General features: G+C 39.8%; 1 protein-coding gene and 1 pseudogene across 1 annotated transcript in view; one reads left to right on the forward strand and one right to left on the reverse strand.

Annotated features, from left to right (window-relative positions):
• Positions 1-15,305, reverse strand: part of LRP2 (LDL receptor related protein 2) — a 193,719-nt gene that overhangs the window by 54,725 nt on the left and 123,689 nt on the right. Inside the window, exons 39-47 of the mRNA XM_057318411.1 lie at positions 13,407-14,327; positions 13,109-13,274; positions 12,548-12,706; positions 11,122-11,408; positions 10,189-10,392; positions 9,040-9,282; positions 5,011-5,136; positions 3,566-3,685; positions 619-750 (exon numbers count right to left, since the gene is read on the reverse strand). Of these exons, the coding sequence (XP_057174394.1) occupies positions 619-750; positions 3,566-3,685; positions 5,011-5,136; positions 9,040-9,282; positions 10,189-10,392; positions 11,122-11,408; positions 12,548-12,706; positions 13,109-13,274; positions 13,407-14,327 (2,358 nt within the window). The remainder of the gene's footprint in view (positions 1-618; positions 751-3,565; positions 3,686-5,010; positions 5,137-9,039; positions 9,283-10,188; positions 10,393-11,121; positions 11,409-12,547; positions 12,707-13,108; positions 13,275-13,406; positions 14,328-15,305) is intronic.
• Positions 5,698-6,502, forward strand: LOC113250803 (60S ribosomal protein L7a-like; annotated as a pseudogene).

The following is a 15,305-nucleotide window of genomic DNA, read 5'->3' on the forward strand; positions in this document are numbered from 1 at the left end:
TTTAACTGCTACACTGTTTAAAGCTGCTACTACTACTGGCCAGTTGCTAACTGAATAATAATTTAAAACAAAAAACAAAAAACAAAAAAAGATTGGCCACTTGAGTTCTCTTTATCTGCTCCAGAAGTGTAGGACATTATTTCTGTTAGCTAAATGCAAAAGAAAGACAATAAACATTAAAATCCTTTTTTATCATTTTAAAGTGTTTAAGTGGATGCGATCAAACAATTTCGGAGTGGAGGGGTGTCTGGGTGGCGCAGCCGTTAAGCGTCTGCCTTTGTCTCAGGGCGTGATCCCGGCGTTCTGGGATGGAGCCCCACATCAGGCTCCTCCACTAGGAACCTGCTTCTTCCTCCCCCACTCCCCCTGCTTGTGTTCCCTCTCTCGCTGGCTCTCTCTCTCTGTCAAATAAATAAATAAAATCTTTAAAAAAAAAAACAAAAAAAAACACAAAAAACAAAACCCAATTTCGGAGTGGAGAAATAAAGGTAACATTTTATCAGCATACAATCAATTGAAGTGGAACCTGCCTGACAGTCATACTCTCCAAACACAAAAGTCAACCTCCTGAGTTTCCTTGGAATGTAACTCTGCAGAGGAACGAATGGTTTCTCTTACCACAGTGGTGCCTTTCATCCTCATCACTCATGTCCCCACAGTCATTGTCCCCGTCACAGATCCATTCCTCTCGAATGCACCTCCCACTGTCACACTTGAACTCGTTACTTAAGCATGTTGCTTCAAGGTAGTCTGTGAAAAGATAAAAAATGAAGCCTCAGGGAAAAACGCGGTTTGCAGTCCAAAAAATCTTAGGAGAAGCCTGTTAACAAATGGGTTGTCTAAAAAACCTGACTCAGAGCATTACCTAGCTACCTACAGCTATGCTGGGTCCTCCAAGGAGACTGTCCCAGGGACCAGGGGTCGGAGACTGAAGTAGTTGACGGTGCAAAACCCTCATTATTTTTCGTTGCTAGGATGGGATTTAATATTTCCTTATAGGTATGATAGAGAAATAATAGTCTTTTCCCAAGGGGATACAAATTACGATTTCACACATTTCATTTTTAAGTCTACTTTCATCCAAAAACACTTTGTTTGTTGCAGGGGCGCCTGGGTGGCGCAGTCCTTAAAGCGTCTGCCTTCGGCTCAGGGCGTGATCCTGGCGATCCGGAATCGAGTCCCACATCAGGCTCTACCGCTGTGAGCCTGCTTCTTCCTCTCCCACTCCCCCTGCTGTGTTCCCTCTCTCGCTGGCTGTCTCTCTGTCACATAAATAAATAAAATCTTTAAAAAAAAAAAAAACACTTTGTTTGTTGCAAACCATCCCCCCGGCATGGCTGATCCCATTTTCCTGCTCTCTTTTTGCTGTTTCCCATAGTACTTACCACCTTTCAACATGCTATACAATTTACTTCTGTTTGTTGCCTGTGTTCCCTCACTAGAATAGAAGCCCAGTTTGAGCAGGGATCTTTGACTTATTCACTGATATAGCCCCAAAGTGTCTAGAACATAAGTGCTCAATAAATATTTGTTGAATTTAACTGGTAAGACACCCTTATGCTTTAATTTAGTCACCACTGACTCAAATTCTTTCATCATAAACCCACATATCCTTATCAACTATTTGTCATAGGCCCATACACACAGGGTCCCCTCAAAATTAACCTAAGGCAAAAGTAAATTAAATTTTAACCATTAAAAATACAGCACAGTGATAACAGGTAGGAGAAACAGGACCTTTCGTAAGCTGCTAAGAAAGGAGTGTACATCACCACAGCCTTTTTAAGAGACATAGCCCTTCTGGCACAACAACACAAAAACACTTATAGAAATCTAGTTTATAAGAGTCTTCCCACATATGCACAAAGAGTTTTCTAAAAGGATGTTAAAATAAATAATAGGTTTTCATTCTAGCATTATTTTTCATGGTGAAAAAATGAAAACAACCTAAAAGTCCATCAGTTAGGAAAAGGAAAAGACACATGGGCCATCCACACGTCAGAGTAATATTCAACTGTGCAAAGGAATGAGTAGATCCGTGTTCACCAACATGCTGACAAGGTGTTGTTAAACTGAAAGGGGCAAATCTGCAGAAAAATACGCCTAGTAGGGCCTCTATTTGTGTTTTTAAAAACTATGCATTAGGATATACAGAAAAAGGTGAATTCACACCCACCTTCGCAGTGATTATCTCTGGGGAGTGAGATTAGAGAAGGCCGAGAAAACGGAAATTTCGCCTTTTTGTATACATCTTATGACTTCTTTAAAATAATAGTCCTTCATATTATGAGAATGTATTCATAAATATGACAGGAAGTTGGTACCACTTACTGGCTTCAGTTCCCATGGAAAAGTTTGGAAACTATACTTACTCTTCACATATTTGAACCAATCATTCACATGTCTAAACCAATCTCTAACGCTATTCTACTCACCTAACAGTTACGTATTTCCATTACAGATCCTCAAAACTACATGTCCTTTGCTTTCTACAAAACTTTCAGTGTTTGGGAAAAAGAACTTGGCAAAGAGCTTCAAATACCACTCTCCTGAGAGGGAATAGGAACAGAAAATAGTCTAAATTTAGCTGTAAAACTATAAAAATGGTACTAAGAAAATACTCCTCAAATAAAAACTTTTATATATGATGATTTTGTTGCAGATGATTGCATTATAATAGAGGAAAAATAAAAGCCATCCAAATGCTTAAAATAGAGGTAATTAACTCGAAGATAATACAACTACTTGATGGACTATTATACTGCCATTAAAAAGGAGTATGCAGACTGTGTCAGCAAACTTTCTCTTAACCAGATAGCAAATATTCTAGGCTTACAGGACGTATGTTCTCTGTCACAGCTACCTGACACTGCCATTGTAGCACATAAGCAGCCACAGACAGTATGTTGCTGCATTCTAGTAAAACTTTATAAAGACAGGCAGCTGGCCATGGCCATAGTTTGCAGACTGATTTATTAACAGATAAAAAAGCAATGACAGCTATGTTAAAAAAAAATGTGCCTGAATATAGATTAGAACTTATAAAGGTTAACAGCAGCCTCCAAATACAAATGGGTACAAGTGCCTCCAGGAAGACAACCAGAGGGTCCCTGCAACTTCTTGGGAAACTCAGATGGCCGTGGGACCTTACCTCATAAGCTGGCACATAGACCAGGAGGAGTATGTGTGCCCATAATATGCCCCTTCCCCACATATACGATCATTCCAATCACTTTTGGATCTTCCCATAGCCTTGTGGGCCAGAACTCAACCAAATTCAGAAATTCCAATTCATAGTCAATTAAAATTAGTGGAGTTCTACCAGCCAGGTACAGTGTTAGGTGCATCACCATCATCATCTCATTTCATGGGCATCATTAGCAGTCTCTATATGCTGCTAACAGGTTTTTAGGGACTGTCTGCTGAGTGGTTTCATCCTCTTAGCTGAGAGGAGGAGCAGGGAGTGCAAAGAGTGGGCAGCCATGATCCTAGTCTGTATTTGGAAGTAGTGGAAGAGTTTCTCTAGCCACATCGTAATGCTTGTCACGCTTGCTTGCTCTCTTACCGCAAGTGGCAGGTTCATCAGAGCCATCAGGACAATCTCCTTCCTCATCACAGTACCAATGTCTCGGGATACAACGTCCAGATGTGCAGGGAAATTCATCACTGCTGCACGTGTGAGAAGCTGAGGACGGAGGTAAAACCCAGGAGTAAAACACAAGCTTGTTCCCATCAGTCTTAACCATCTGCCCATAGCTCTGAACTAGGTAACTGGTACCAGGGAAGGAATACTGAGGCCTGGGGAAAGGGTTTTATATAAGCTTTCCATGGGGAGGAAGGGTTAGGGGGGAGAGAGAAGGCAGACAATATTGTTCCAGCCTTCCAGAATTTTTCTTTGTAGATTCTAGAAACCCAACAATAAACTGTATTTGTTAGAAATATCAAAGAAATATTTTTTTGATACATGAAACCACAAGTTATGGATAAGAAGACTTGGTTCTATGTTGTCTGCTGTAACCTAAGATTAAATAAATTCTATGGAAATAATATTAAAAGCAAAAACAACATATAACCGTATCTGATCTCAACCCACATGGTTCTAAAGAGACAATTGTCCTCTTATTCATCCTTGTTATATGGGATCTTTATTTGAGTAAATGACTCTACTTATGTTTGAATACTGATTCTTGTCTCATGTAACCTTAGGTAGCTCTGGTCAGATGTATTTTCTAAATTGTTATGTGGGTACAAAGTAGAATCAAGTCTTATAATTCTTCTCATCTATGAGGCCCCTTGTTTTGGCCCAAGAATATCTGATGATTTGCCAGGGGTAAAATTGATAAAGGAGCAGAGATCCCTGAGAGGTCAGCACTGTCTCTAATCTATAGGTCCCTATCTAATGGCTACATCCTGAATCCCGCTTCCTTCTGCTGCTGTTAACACAACTGACACCTGTTCTTGGCCTATACCCTGCCCTGGTGATAATTACTAAATTCTTAAATTATGCACCTATTATACTAATAACCTCAAAGTTACCGAGCTTAAGGAAGGCCTATAAATACAGGAAAATGCTTGACTGAACCAAATTGCTAACAATATGAAATAAAGTTTCTGAAATTCAACCATATTAAAAAGATAGGAAAGTTCTTTCAGTTACTAATGGTAACTGTAATCATAGTAAGAGTAAATATAAGGCCTTGACATGCACATTCTGCCTAGGGCTCCTGAAGACAAAAGGCCCTCGACTGGGGAAAATGGCTCTGCAATTGCAAGAGGTCAGGTATCAGAGCAGGTCTCTGGAAGAAAAATTTGGAGTAGAGAATCCATCCAGAGAACAGAGACAGGGGCTGCTTATGCTCTTCTAATCACATCCTAAAGGAACTGCCCACTGCATTTACTTATCCAGCCAACTTGAGGTGACAAGTAGCCTAAACACCTAGCCCATGTATCTGTGTATTAGCTGCAGACATGCATCCCTGGAACACAGAAGGAAGAGCACGTTTCTCTTACCACAGAAAACAGGGCTTTCATCACTCATGTCTCCACAGTCATTGTCTTCATCACACAAGTAAAAATGAGGAATGCAAATGTTTGTCGTCTGACATTTTACATATCCGGGATGGCAGGTGCGATCAGCTTGGAAAAGATAGCCAGATAAACATTTGGAACAGACCCACCACATATACAGGGCATTGAAAATGTCCATGCTAACAGAGCTACTGGACTCAAAACACCAGAAGGGAGGCATGTTTAAAGCTCTCACAGAGCCATCATCCACAACAGCTATTTCTCACCATCACTTCTCAAGTAAAAAGAGATTTCCAGCTGATGGGAGGGGGAGCATGCTTACTTTGTAATTTAAGTCATCTATTTTAATTATTTAATAGCACCAACAAGAGTCCTAACTCTCAGTTAAATAACCTATGGTATAGCCACACGATGGAGTAGTATGCAGCTATAAAAAGGAATGAAGAAGATCTCTACACATTGATAAGAAATGACAGTATGATCTCCAGCATATGTTGTTAACAGAAAGAAAGCAAGATTCAAAACCACGGGCTATCTTCCATGTGAGAAAAAGAATATGACTGTGAGTGAGAGTGTGTGTGTGTGTGTGTGTGTGTGTGTGTGTGTTTGTGTGTAGTCAGGGAGAGAATGCTTATATTAAGAAACAATAATGAATCTCTCCTCCAGCCATCCAAGATGTTGAAAGGAAAGAAGGCTAAGGGGAAGAAGGTGGTCCCGGCCCCTTCTATTGTGAAGAAGCAGGAGGTCAAGAAAGCGGTCCATCCTCTGTCTGAGTAAAGGCCCAAGATTTCTGGCATCGGTCAGGACATCTAGCCCCAAAGGGACCCCATTAACTTTGTCAAATGGCCCAGCTACATCCTGCTATGGCGGCAAAGGGCTATTCTCTATAAACGTCTTCAAGTGCCTCCCGCAACTAACCACTTCATGCAGGCCTTGGATCGCCAAAGAGCTTCTCAACTGCTTAAGCTGGCCCATGAATAGAGACCTGAGACAAAGCAAGGGAAGAAGAAGAGAATGTTGGTCCAGGCTGAGAGAAAGCTGTCAGCAAAGGGGACGTCCCCATTAAGAGGCCGCCTGTCCTTCTAGCTGGAGTTAATACTGTCACCACCTTGGTGGAAAACAAGAAGCCTCAGCTGGTACTGACTGAACATGATGTGGATCCCACTGAGCTGGCTGTCTTCCGGCCTGCCCTGTATTGTAAGATGGGGTTCCCTACTGCTTTATCAAGGGGAAGGCCAGGCTGGGACGTCTGGTGCACAGGAACACCTATACCCGTGTCACCTTTACACCAGTTAACTGGGAAGACAAAGGAGCTCCAGCTGAGCTAGCGGAAGCGATCAGGACCAATTACAATGACAGATAGGATGACATCCATGGTCAGTGGGGAAGCAGTGACCTGGGTCCAAAGCCGGTGGCTCACAGTGCCAAGTTGGAAAAAGCAAAGGCTAAAGGACTGGCCACCAAACTAGGCTAAGTGGATGTTCTCGAATTTTCTGTACATAAAAGTAATAAAAAGTTCTCTTTCAGCTAGTGTCCCAAAAAATGATGAAAAAATAAAACCTATGTCACACCTATGGATAGATTGAGAATAGTTCAGAGTGAGTGGGATAGAGAAGACAAGGAGGAAAGACTGCTGTGAACATCCCTCACCATGCAATTTTGACCATGGAACCATGTACATTTTTTTGTATAAATAAAAACAATGGGGGGAAAATGGAAAAAGGAAACCAATTCCTAAAGTTTGGAAATAGTAACAGAAGCAAATACTACATCAAGTTAATAGCATATTAACATTCAGAGAAAAAAAATTCAAGAGACTTTAAAACTAGTATTTTGACTACATTGCAGGACATAATCTAAGAAAAAGAGGGACCTAAAAATCTTAAATTATGATTAGTGGATTTATTGGTAGTAGTATTATTTGTGTGGTTATTTTGAAATTATAGGCATTTCGAAATTATGGTAGAATAAATCAAGTACGTAAATATGTTAATGTCATCAGAAACCAATATTTTAAGCATAAGAGAGATAGGATTATAAAATCTAAGTTAAAAAAAATTGTAATCTTAAATTAAAATGGAAAGACCAATACAAACCCTTTTTCCTTAAAAATTGAATCTCCTAGCTTCGTACACTGAAAAGCCCTGGAAGCAATGAGAGCCAAACAGAAATGGGCAACTCAACACTGTGGTAATCTCTAAATCCACAAAAGGAATGAGCTCTCTTTCCAGCTCTGAGATAGGAAATGGACCGAATGGGCCAAGTCAAAATAACAAGAGGAGCCAACGTAACAGAGCTCCTACTGGCCTAAGATAAGGAAGTTGAGCACCGGAAACATTAAATGACTTTACTGAACTAAAATTCATCAAATATGTAAAAATCCATCAGTCTAATACTAAAATCAGAACAAGATAAAAAATTAGTGCCCATTGATCACCAACTCATTACTCTGAAAACTGAAAAAACTGAAAAAAAAGGGCGCAACTGAAAGAATCAAGCGTTTTTCCTACAGAATTGTACTTCAGGGTAACCAAACGGTTGATAAGGAAAATTTCTTCCTTATGGAACTTTACCAAATATACGTAGAAGAAATAATAGAATTTTTAAATGCCTATTTTGTAACCCTTAAAGAAATAATGGATTTATAGAACAACCATCCATGTATGCTAAAACCACTGGGTAGCAGGTTGATCGGGAAGTTCTTAAGGCAAGACTCAGGCTGACTTCTAAATCCACCAATTAGTCTTATCACGACTTGAAGTGAAACAACCAAGTATTTCGTGTTTCACGATGTGATGCAACAGGAAATACATGGTTCCACCTATGGAGAATTCTTACTCAAAGAACTGAACTTCATGTAATCAGACCCCTAGGTGCAAATTCCAGTTAATAGGAAATAAGAGGGACAAAATAAATGGCTCAATTAAGCAATTAGTCAAATCCACAATGTGGGAGATTCCACAGGACAAATCAATGGCATTGGAAAAAAACGGGCACTGCTGAGGCATAAAAGAGATTAAAGAGTTATAATCACCAAAATCAACGTGTAGACCTTGTCTGAATGCTAATGTGAGCAGAGCGACTGCATAAAGACATTTGGGGAATAATGATAAAAGATGAATACAGACTGAGTATTCAAGTAAGTATTGTCAGTTTTTCCAGGCATCATTATGGCATGGTGGTTGGTTTTCAAAATGCCTTCCTAAGTGACATGCACGTCTGAGACTTGCTTTATAATATTCAGGGGGGAAAAAGTCAGGGGAAATGGATGAAATAGATTGACCATTTGTTGATAAAGGTTGAAGTTGGATAATGGATACATTTTTACTATTCTTTCTACTTTGGTGTATGTTTGAAATCTTCCATAAGGAGTTCTTTTAAAAGGCATATCCAAATAAACATTGTATGTCACTCTACCTACAAGAGCAGCAGAGCTTGTAGCTATATCCAAACCGAAAATGTATCGGAATTTACACACTGCTCTTTTCTTTTCCCTAGATGCTGAAGAGCAAATCCCAGAAATTTTGGAAAAATCAACAAAACAATTTACCAGAAAAATGAAAGAAAGAAATCATTTCAGTCAACACCACACTATACAGCTTTGTGCATAACAAACATTAACCACAACACACGTAGGCAACAGTTTTTGTCAGTAACTGCTGGTAAAAGTTTCAGAACAATCAAAAATTTTGTCAAGTGACTTTTTCGTCTGGCAGATACATAAACCAAGGATAAAATATTTGAGGTTAAAATATTCAGTGGTCATGTGGGTCCATACATTTAGGTGAATAATTCAAATATAGTAAAGTTGTTTTTAAAAACCATTTAGCAGAATATATTAAAATGAAATTCATGTTCTAGATGAATATTTAGGGATTTTTCTTCAGAAACCCTTTGTTTCTATGTAAAAATTATCTCCCATGAAGTGAAAGAGACTCGAAAAAACAAAACACAAAAAACAACAAAAAAGATTTCAGACCCCAAAGCAAAGTAAGTACTTGATGGACTTACAGCAATTTTTCTCGTCTGAGGTATCGTTATCATGGCAGTTGTTGATGCCGTTGCAGACAAACTGAAGAGGAATGCACCTTCCGTTACCGCAGGTGAACTCCACAGTGGCATTACAGTCCCTGAACAAGCACCCTGCCTCATCGCTGTTGTCACCACAGTCATTGTAGTGGTCACAGCGGTAATGGTATTGGACACATCGCCCATTGGCGCAGGTGAAGGCTGTCGGGTGGCAGGTGTGAAACGCTAAGAGGAAGAAAAAACATTGAAGAGACTTCTTGATTACAGCATCATCCTAGTTTCTAAAAAAAATACAGTCAGATAAAATGGATACTTTCGAGTTTACCTTCTAAAGCCAAAAGGGCTGCAAAACGGACTGCATGCAAAGTGAGACAAACTTTAAATTAGATTAAACAAAATATGTTGTATACTTTAAGGAAATTAGGTATTTAAAGCAAATGTCACAGTCACTTCATTTCTCTATCATCTCCATTTAAAATTTTATCCCAATCACAGAAAAGCACGCAAATACAACTTCTTTGGGGAAAATAAAACTCTTAGCTCCCACACAGTCAATTGGAAAAATGTGGCTAACTTCTAGTGTTTTACTCACCCCATCCAGATGGAAGCTAAATCCTGAAGGATCTCAATAAATTACTAATGATCCTTCTACTATGAAAATTAGTAAAATGATAACAATCACCTATTAGAGCTCTTAGTTCCATGCTAACTTATGTTTGGCATGCACCAATACCCATGCTGTACGTTTTTATATATTGTTTCTCTCACTCCTCACAAAAATCCTAGCAATAGCTCCATCAACAGATGAGATGTGTGAGGCTCAGACAGGTTAGGTCACTTTCCCATGGCTGCACAGACTGTAAACAGCATAGCTAGGATTTTAATCCAGCACCTTTGCTCTTACCCACTACAGAGGTGCTTTCTAATAAAGCATCATACATTACTCCCTTGCATGTATATCAGCTTATATGTGATTGTTACAGTCTGCGTTCTCAAAATAAATGTTTTCAGTTCTAACAGGACACATAGGCATAAAAGTCACACCTATTCACACACAGCAGGACCCTGTACCAAACACTTGGCAAAAAGACAAGTGCACCGCCTAATGAAAGCTCCAAGAGTCCAACTCACCACAGACGCCTTCCAGCTCATCGCTGCCATCACCACAGTCATTATCATTGTCACATTTCCATTGCTCTGAGATGCAGTGCCCATTGAGGCAGGTGAACTTGGAACTGTCACACCGTGTACCATTGTCCACGATGCAATGCTTTTTGTTGTTGGCCAAATACCAGTGGCCCTCGTGTGGACACTGGCACTCAGCACCACTCGGACCTGAAAAAAAGTTGGCCCAGAAAGCAAAAAATTTGTGTAGCAACCATTCATATTTTCTCTTTCAGAATAGCAGTGGCAATATTTCCGTATTAAAGACACTATAGAAACTCTTCCCATCAGCCTCTCAACTATATTCTGTGTCATTTTTCCATTAAGAACAACCACCAATTCTAGTAAGTGTGGCTAATTCACCCTATCTTTAACAACGAGCTCTTGCCTACACTGAAACAATAGCAATGACTCTCCCTTCTTAGCAACATCTGTAAAACAATCATATCAAAAGATACATCTTTCTGTGACTCTGTTGCTATCTATAAAGCACACTATGAAATACATAGCATCATACTTTAAAATATCATCAGAGATATTTCAAACTATAAAGAGTACCTCCCAGGTGGAAGAACTAGATCCTTTCCTAAGGGAGGTAAGCTCGTTGATGGAATTTCTATTCAAGTCATGAAGTTTGGCAGCCAAAGACCCCATCTTTCGTTCTACTTTCACCAAGCTTGAGTCAAAATTTCCTTCATAAGAGGGCTCCATATCAAATAGAAAAGAAACCTGTCAAAGTCTTCCTCTAAGCCTACAAACCCCCAAATCTATTTTATGAATTACCCTGAAATGAAGGAGAATTTGGACTTTTTCCCCTGTTAGAGCTGAATATCCCCCAGCCTTCCCCACCAATCATCATTATTACTCTATGTGATTCGATCTTCACGGGCAATGCCTTACCTGGTGCACAAATGTGGCTGCAGCCCCCATTAAACTCGCCGCAAGGATTACTACACTGCGGCTGATGGCTCATGGCAACGCGAATACCGTTAGGCCGGAAGGGAAGACGCACGGTCAGTGCCATCTGACCTGACCCATCATATTTGTTAGCTCGGTAAATTTTTTTCGTGTTCCAGTCAGTCCAATAAATATACTGGCCATAGAGAGTCAAGCTAAAAGGATGAAAGACTGTGTTGACAATGACCTCACGCTGCGTGCCCGTTAGAGTGCTGCGTTCAATCTTCTGCCTAAAATGAAGTAAAAAAGAAAATGCTGGAATCCAGAAAGAGTAAGTACCTCAAATGGCAGCCCAATGCCTGGGCCTAACCATTCCTTTACACAAACCCCCAACTTTCTTTTCAAAAGCAGCATATGGCAGGAAGAAAAATTTCATCTGATGACGGGAGGTCTTCATTTGCTTGTGAAACAATGGCCTATAAAAATCACTGATTTCCAAATAGTAATATAACCCATAAGTAATCCTACAAAGGGAACCAAGCCAAAATTAGAAATAGGAGAATATTATGAAATAATACACACAATGCATGGACCTCAGTGTTTAGCACACGGTCGTCAATAAAATGTGAATTACTTTTTCCTTCCCACTCCCTTAATGACCTTCTTGATCTGTCATTTACCCAGTACCTTGAGGTATTTACCTATAGTGATCCAAATTCAGACACTAAACATCATTGAGCGCTTCAAATGAGAAGATAAAGGAAGGAGGAGATTGTTAAGTGCTTAGCGTCACAAGCAGAAGATCAAAATCTTAAGAAAATAAGCAATCTAAGTTAAGATTCCTGACATGTAGACACCAGCAATAATAAATGAAATCCTCTCCTCTTTTCAACTATTTCATCAGGATGATTGGAATGTGAGTAATTTCGGGGCTACTTAGAGAAGTTACATGTAAAATTAGAGTTGACAAAAGTTTATAAGGAAAACACTACGAAAATGGCAGAAAAAAATCTATTTGAGAAGATGACCAACAGTCAAAGACTAAAGGAATATGTTTTTAACTGAAGGCTAAAGCCCAGAGGAAACTTAATATCAATGTGCATTTAAAAGTGATTCACATTTTATGATAGTTACATGGGGCCTGGATGTTATAAATTGAGTGATTACAATTGTAATTATAATTGAAATTAACTCATCTAGTAATGTATCATTAGATGCCTTCTAGTTCATAATTATTCAATCTCATGATAGATCAATTTTGACAGGTATATTTACCAGTCTAGAATATAGTTCATAAAACCATGATCCTACATTTTGGCCATGTCTATCTGGCATATTATATTTTCATCATGTTATGCAAATCCCTCCTCTGAAAGTGAAAGCAAGAACTTTTCTTATCAACACCCACAAAAATAATGAAAGAACGTACAGACTGGCATCTGCCCAGTAGAGAAGGTCATTCTCATGGTCCAAAGTGAGCCCATTGGGCCACACCAGGCTGCTATTCACAATAGGTATCCGGAAATTTCCTCCCAGTGTTGCTCTCTCGATTTTGGCATTAGTACCCCAGTCAGTCCAGTACATGTACCTAGTTATTCAAAAGGAGTCATAATTAATTCACCACAAGGAACATCATAATACCTTTTAGTTACAAAAGAATGGCGGCTTTCTTTAACCACAAATCTCACATTAAAATGGCAAATGAAACCCACTCCATTCTCACCTACCCAACTTGCCCAAAAGGGCTTTATTAAGTGACAGCATTAACTCCTAGTATACGCCCACCTTTCAAACAACAACAGGACTTACATGCCATTCAAAATTACTCATGTTTTTTCACTCTTGAATATATAGCTACAGAGTTTCAAGCCCATAAAATGTTGGCTATCTATGAACATAACATAATTTCAGGCCCCACTCCTTCCAGAAATAAGTATATAGAAATATGAAAAAAAAAAGAAAAGAAATATGAAATAAGACCATGGCATACCCTCGGCAAGGATCTAATACAATTGCTCTTGGCTTTGAAACATGGGCTATCACAGTGCGCTGAGACCCATCCTCAGCCATGGAGTTAATTGTCTGGTTGATGTAGTCACTGTAGTATATTCTTCTATTGATCCAGTCAAAGGCAATGCCATCAGGATTCCCTCTACCTGGATATACACCAACAAACACACACAAATGCATTAGAGTCTCAAAAGGCATTTTAGAACCACAGGGTCATCCACGTGGGTTGACTACATTATGTCAACTTCCAAGATAAGTTGCTCCTGGAGTGCCCTTACCTGAAATAATGGCAGTGGGAGACCTGGTCCCTGAATTTAGACTGACATACAAAATCTGACCATTTCCAGATGCTAAAGATTGTGTGAAGTAGATTCTGTTATTTAAGCCGTCATAGACCAGGTCTACAGCAACTCTATCCACACTTATTGCTTCAAAAGGTGGGCTATGAGCCTCCGGGTCCAAGTGTAAGCTTCTCAAGTTATTCTCCAAGGCAAAGATGAGGAAATTTTCTGTTGGAATGGCACAGCTCTTGCCATCACCTTCTAGGGTTCCAAAGGCACAGCCACATTTTGGGGTGTCCAATCCAGGCAGAGCAAAGCAGAAATGGGTGCATCCACCATTATTTTCCAAGCAAGGGTTGTGGTTGACCTCAGCTGGTGACCGGGGCTGAACACTCTGGTCGAAGACAGTCACATCTCTTAGCCAATTGAGATTGTCCCTTATCACTGTTGGTGGCTCAGTGTTTTCTGGTTCCTTGCTAGCTTGGAAGATTTTTTTTAAATTCCTGTCTACCCATATGATAGAATTTCCAAAAACAGTGATGGCATAAGGAGTTGGATAGCGATTGCCATAACCAATGATTTCAGATTCCTCTGCCTCAATACCTATCCTTGCAATTACATCTAAAGAATCATCAACCCAATAAACATAGCCATTGCTATGGTCTACTGCCAAGCCCCGTGGTGTGACAATGCCTTCTGATACAAGCACAGTTCTATTGGTACAATCAAGAAAAGAACGTTCAATCTTTGGGCTTTGCCCATAGTCAGCCCAGAAGAGATATCTATTCTTGGGGTCTACAACAATATCCCTGGGCCTATCTGCAGTGGCTTTAAGGAGAATACGACGGTAAGTGGTGTTGATCCGCAGAACTTCTATCAGTGTTTCAGACACGAAAGCATTGGTGAAATACAGGTTACCTGCAGGAAAATGAAAGGACATGCTAATAAATGCAAAACCAAGAAGGAACAAGAGAGAACCTTTTCAAATTCAGAACAAAATATAGAAGGATGAGGTTTGGGTCAGTAAATGTTATCTTTTACAAGATAATAAATATCTCAGTTTAGACTTAGAAAAATAAATATTTATTCTTAGGAACTAAAGAAATTGTTTTAGAGCACCTGGGTGGCTCAGTCGTTTGAACATCCAACTCTTGGTTTCGGCTCAGGTCATGGTCTCAGGGTTGGGAGATCCAGCCCTGTGATGAGCCATGTATGAAGCCCCATGTGGGCCTCCACGCTCAGTGGAGTCTATCCCTCTCCCTCTGCCTCTCCCCAACCCTCACACACACTCTTTCTCTATCTCAAATAAATAAATAAATCTTTAAAAAAAATTGTTTCTTCAGATTTAAAGAGAAAGTGCCTGTCTTCAGCTTCTAAAGCAGATTAGAATTCATAGCAAACGTCATAACCCACTTGCTATGGAAAAATTTTTTTCCACAATGTCCTTCATTTTCCACCTGAATGTCTAACACCTAAATCTCCAAACACTCTAATACACATTATCATGGTGTAACTTTGACTCCCAATATGACGAAAGGAGCAAAGAAGAAGAGCCAGCAGCCTCTCAGCTTATTACCGATGTCATCAAGTGCTCCTTATGCTTAGTATTAACTCCAGTCTGACTAGTGTCGCTGTTTCATCACGTGGACCTTCTAAAGCCACCAAAACAAAAACCCATTTGTCTCTGGCCATTACGGAAGGATGTAAATGGAGAATAAAAACAACGGTGTGAAGACAGCAGAATGAGTAGAGAGTGATCCCATACTGATTCTACATAGGCAAACGCCTACTGTTGAATGGTCAATTCTGCTACCAAGGGACATCTATTTTGTTCCTAGGTCTGAGTCAAAATTGCTGTGGAGAAATCAGGCCAATATGCAATATGTTACTGGTCTA

This window comes from Ursus arctos, unplaced genomic scaffold, assembly GCF_023065955.2.
Source record: "Ursus arctos isolate Adak ecotype North America unplaced genomic scaffold, UrsArc2.0 scaffold_1, whole genome shotgun sequence".
NCBI classification, from domain to species: domain Eukaryota; kingdom Metazoa; phylum Chordata; class Mammalia; order Carnivora; family Ursidae; genus Ursus; species Ursus arctos.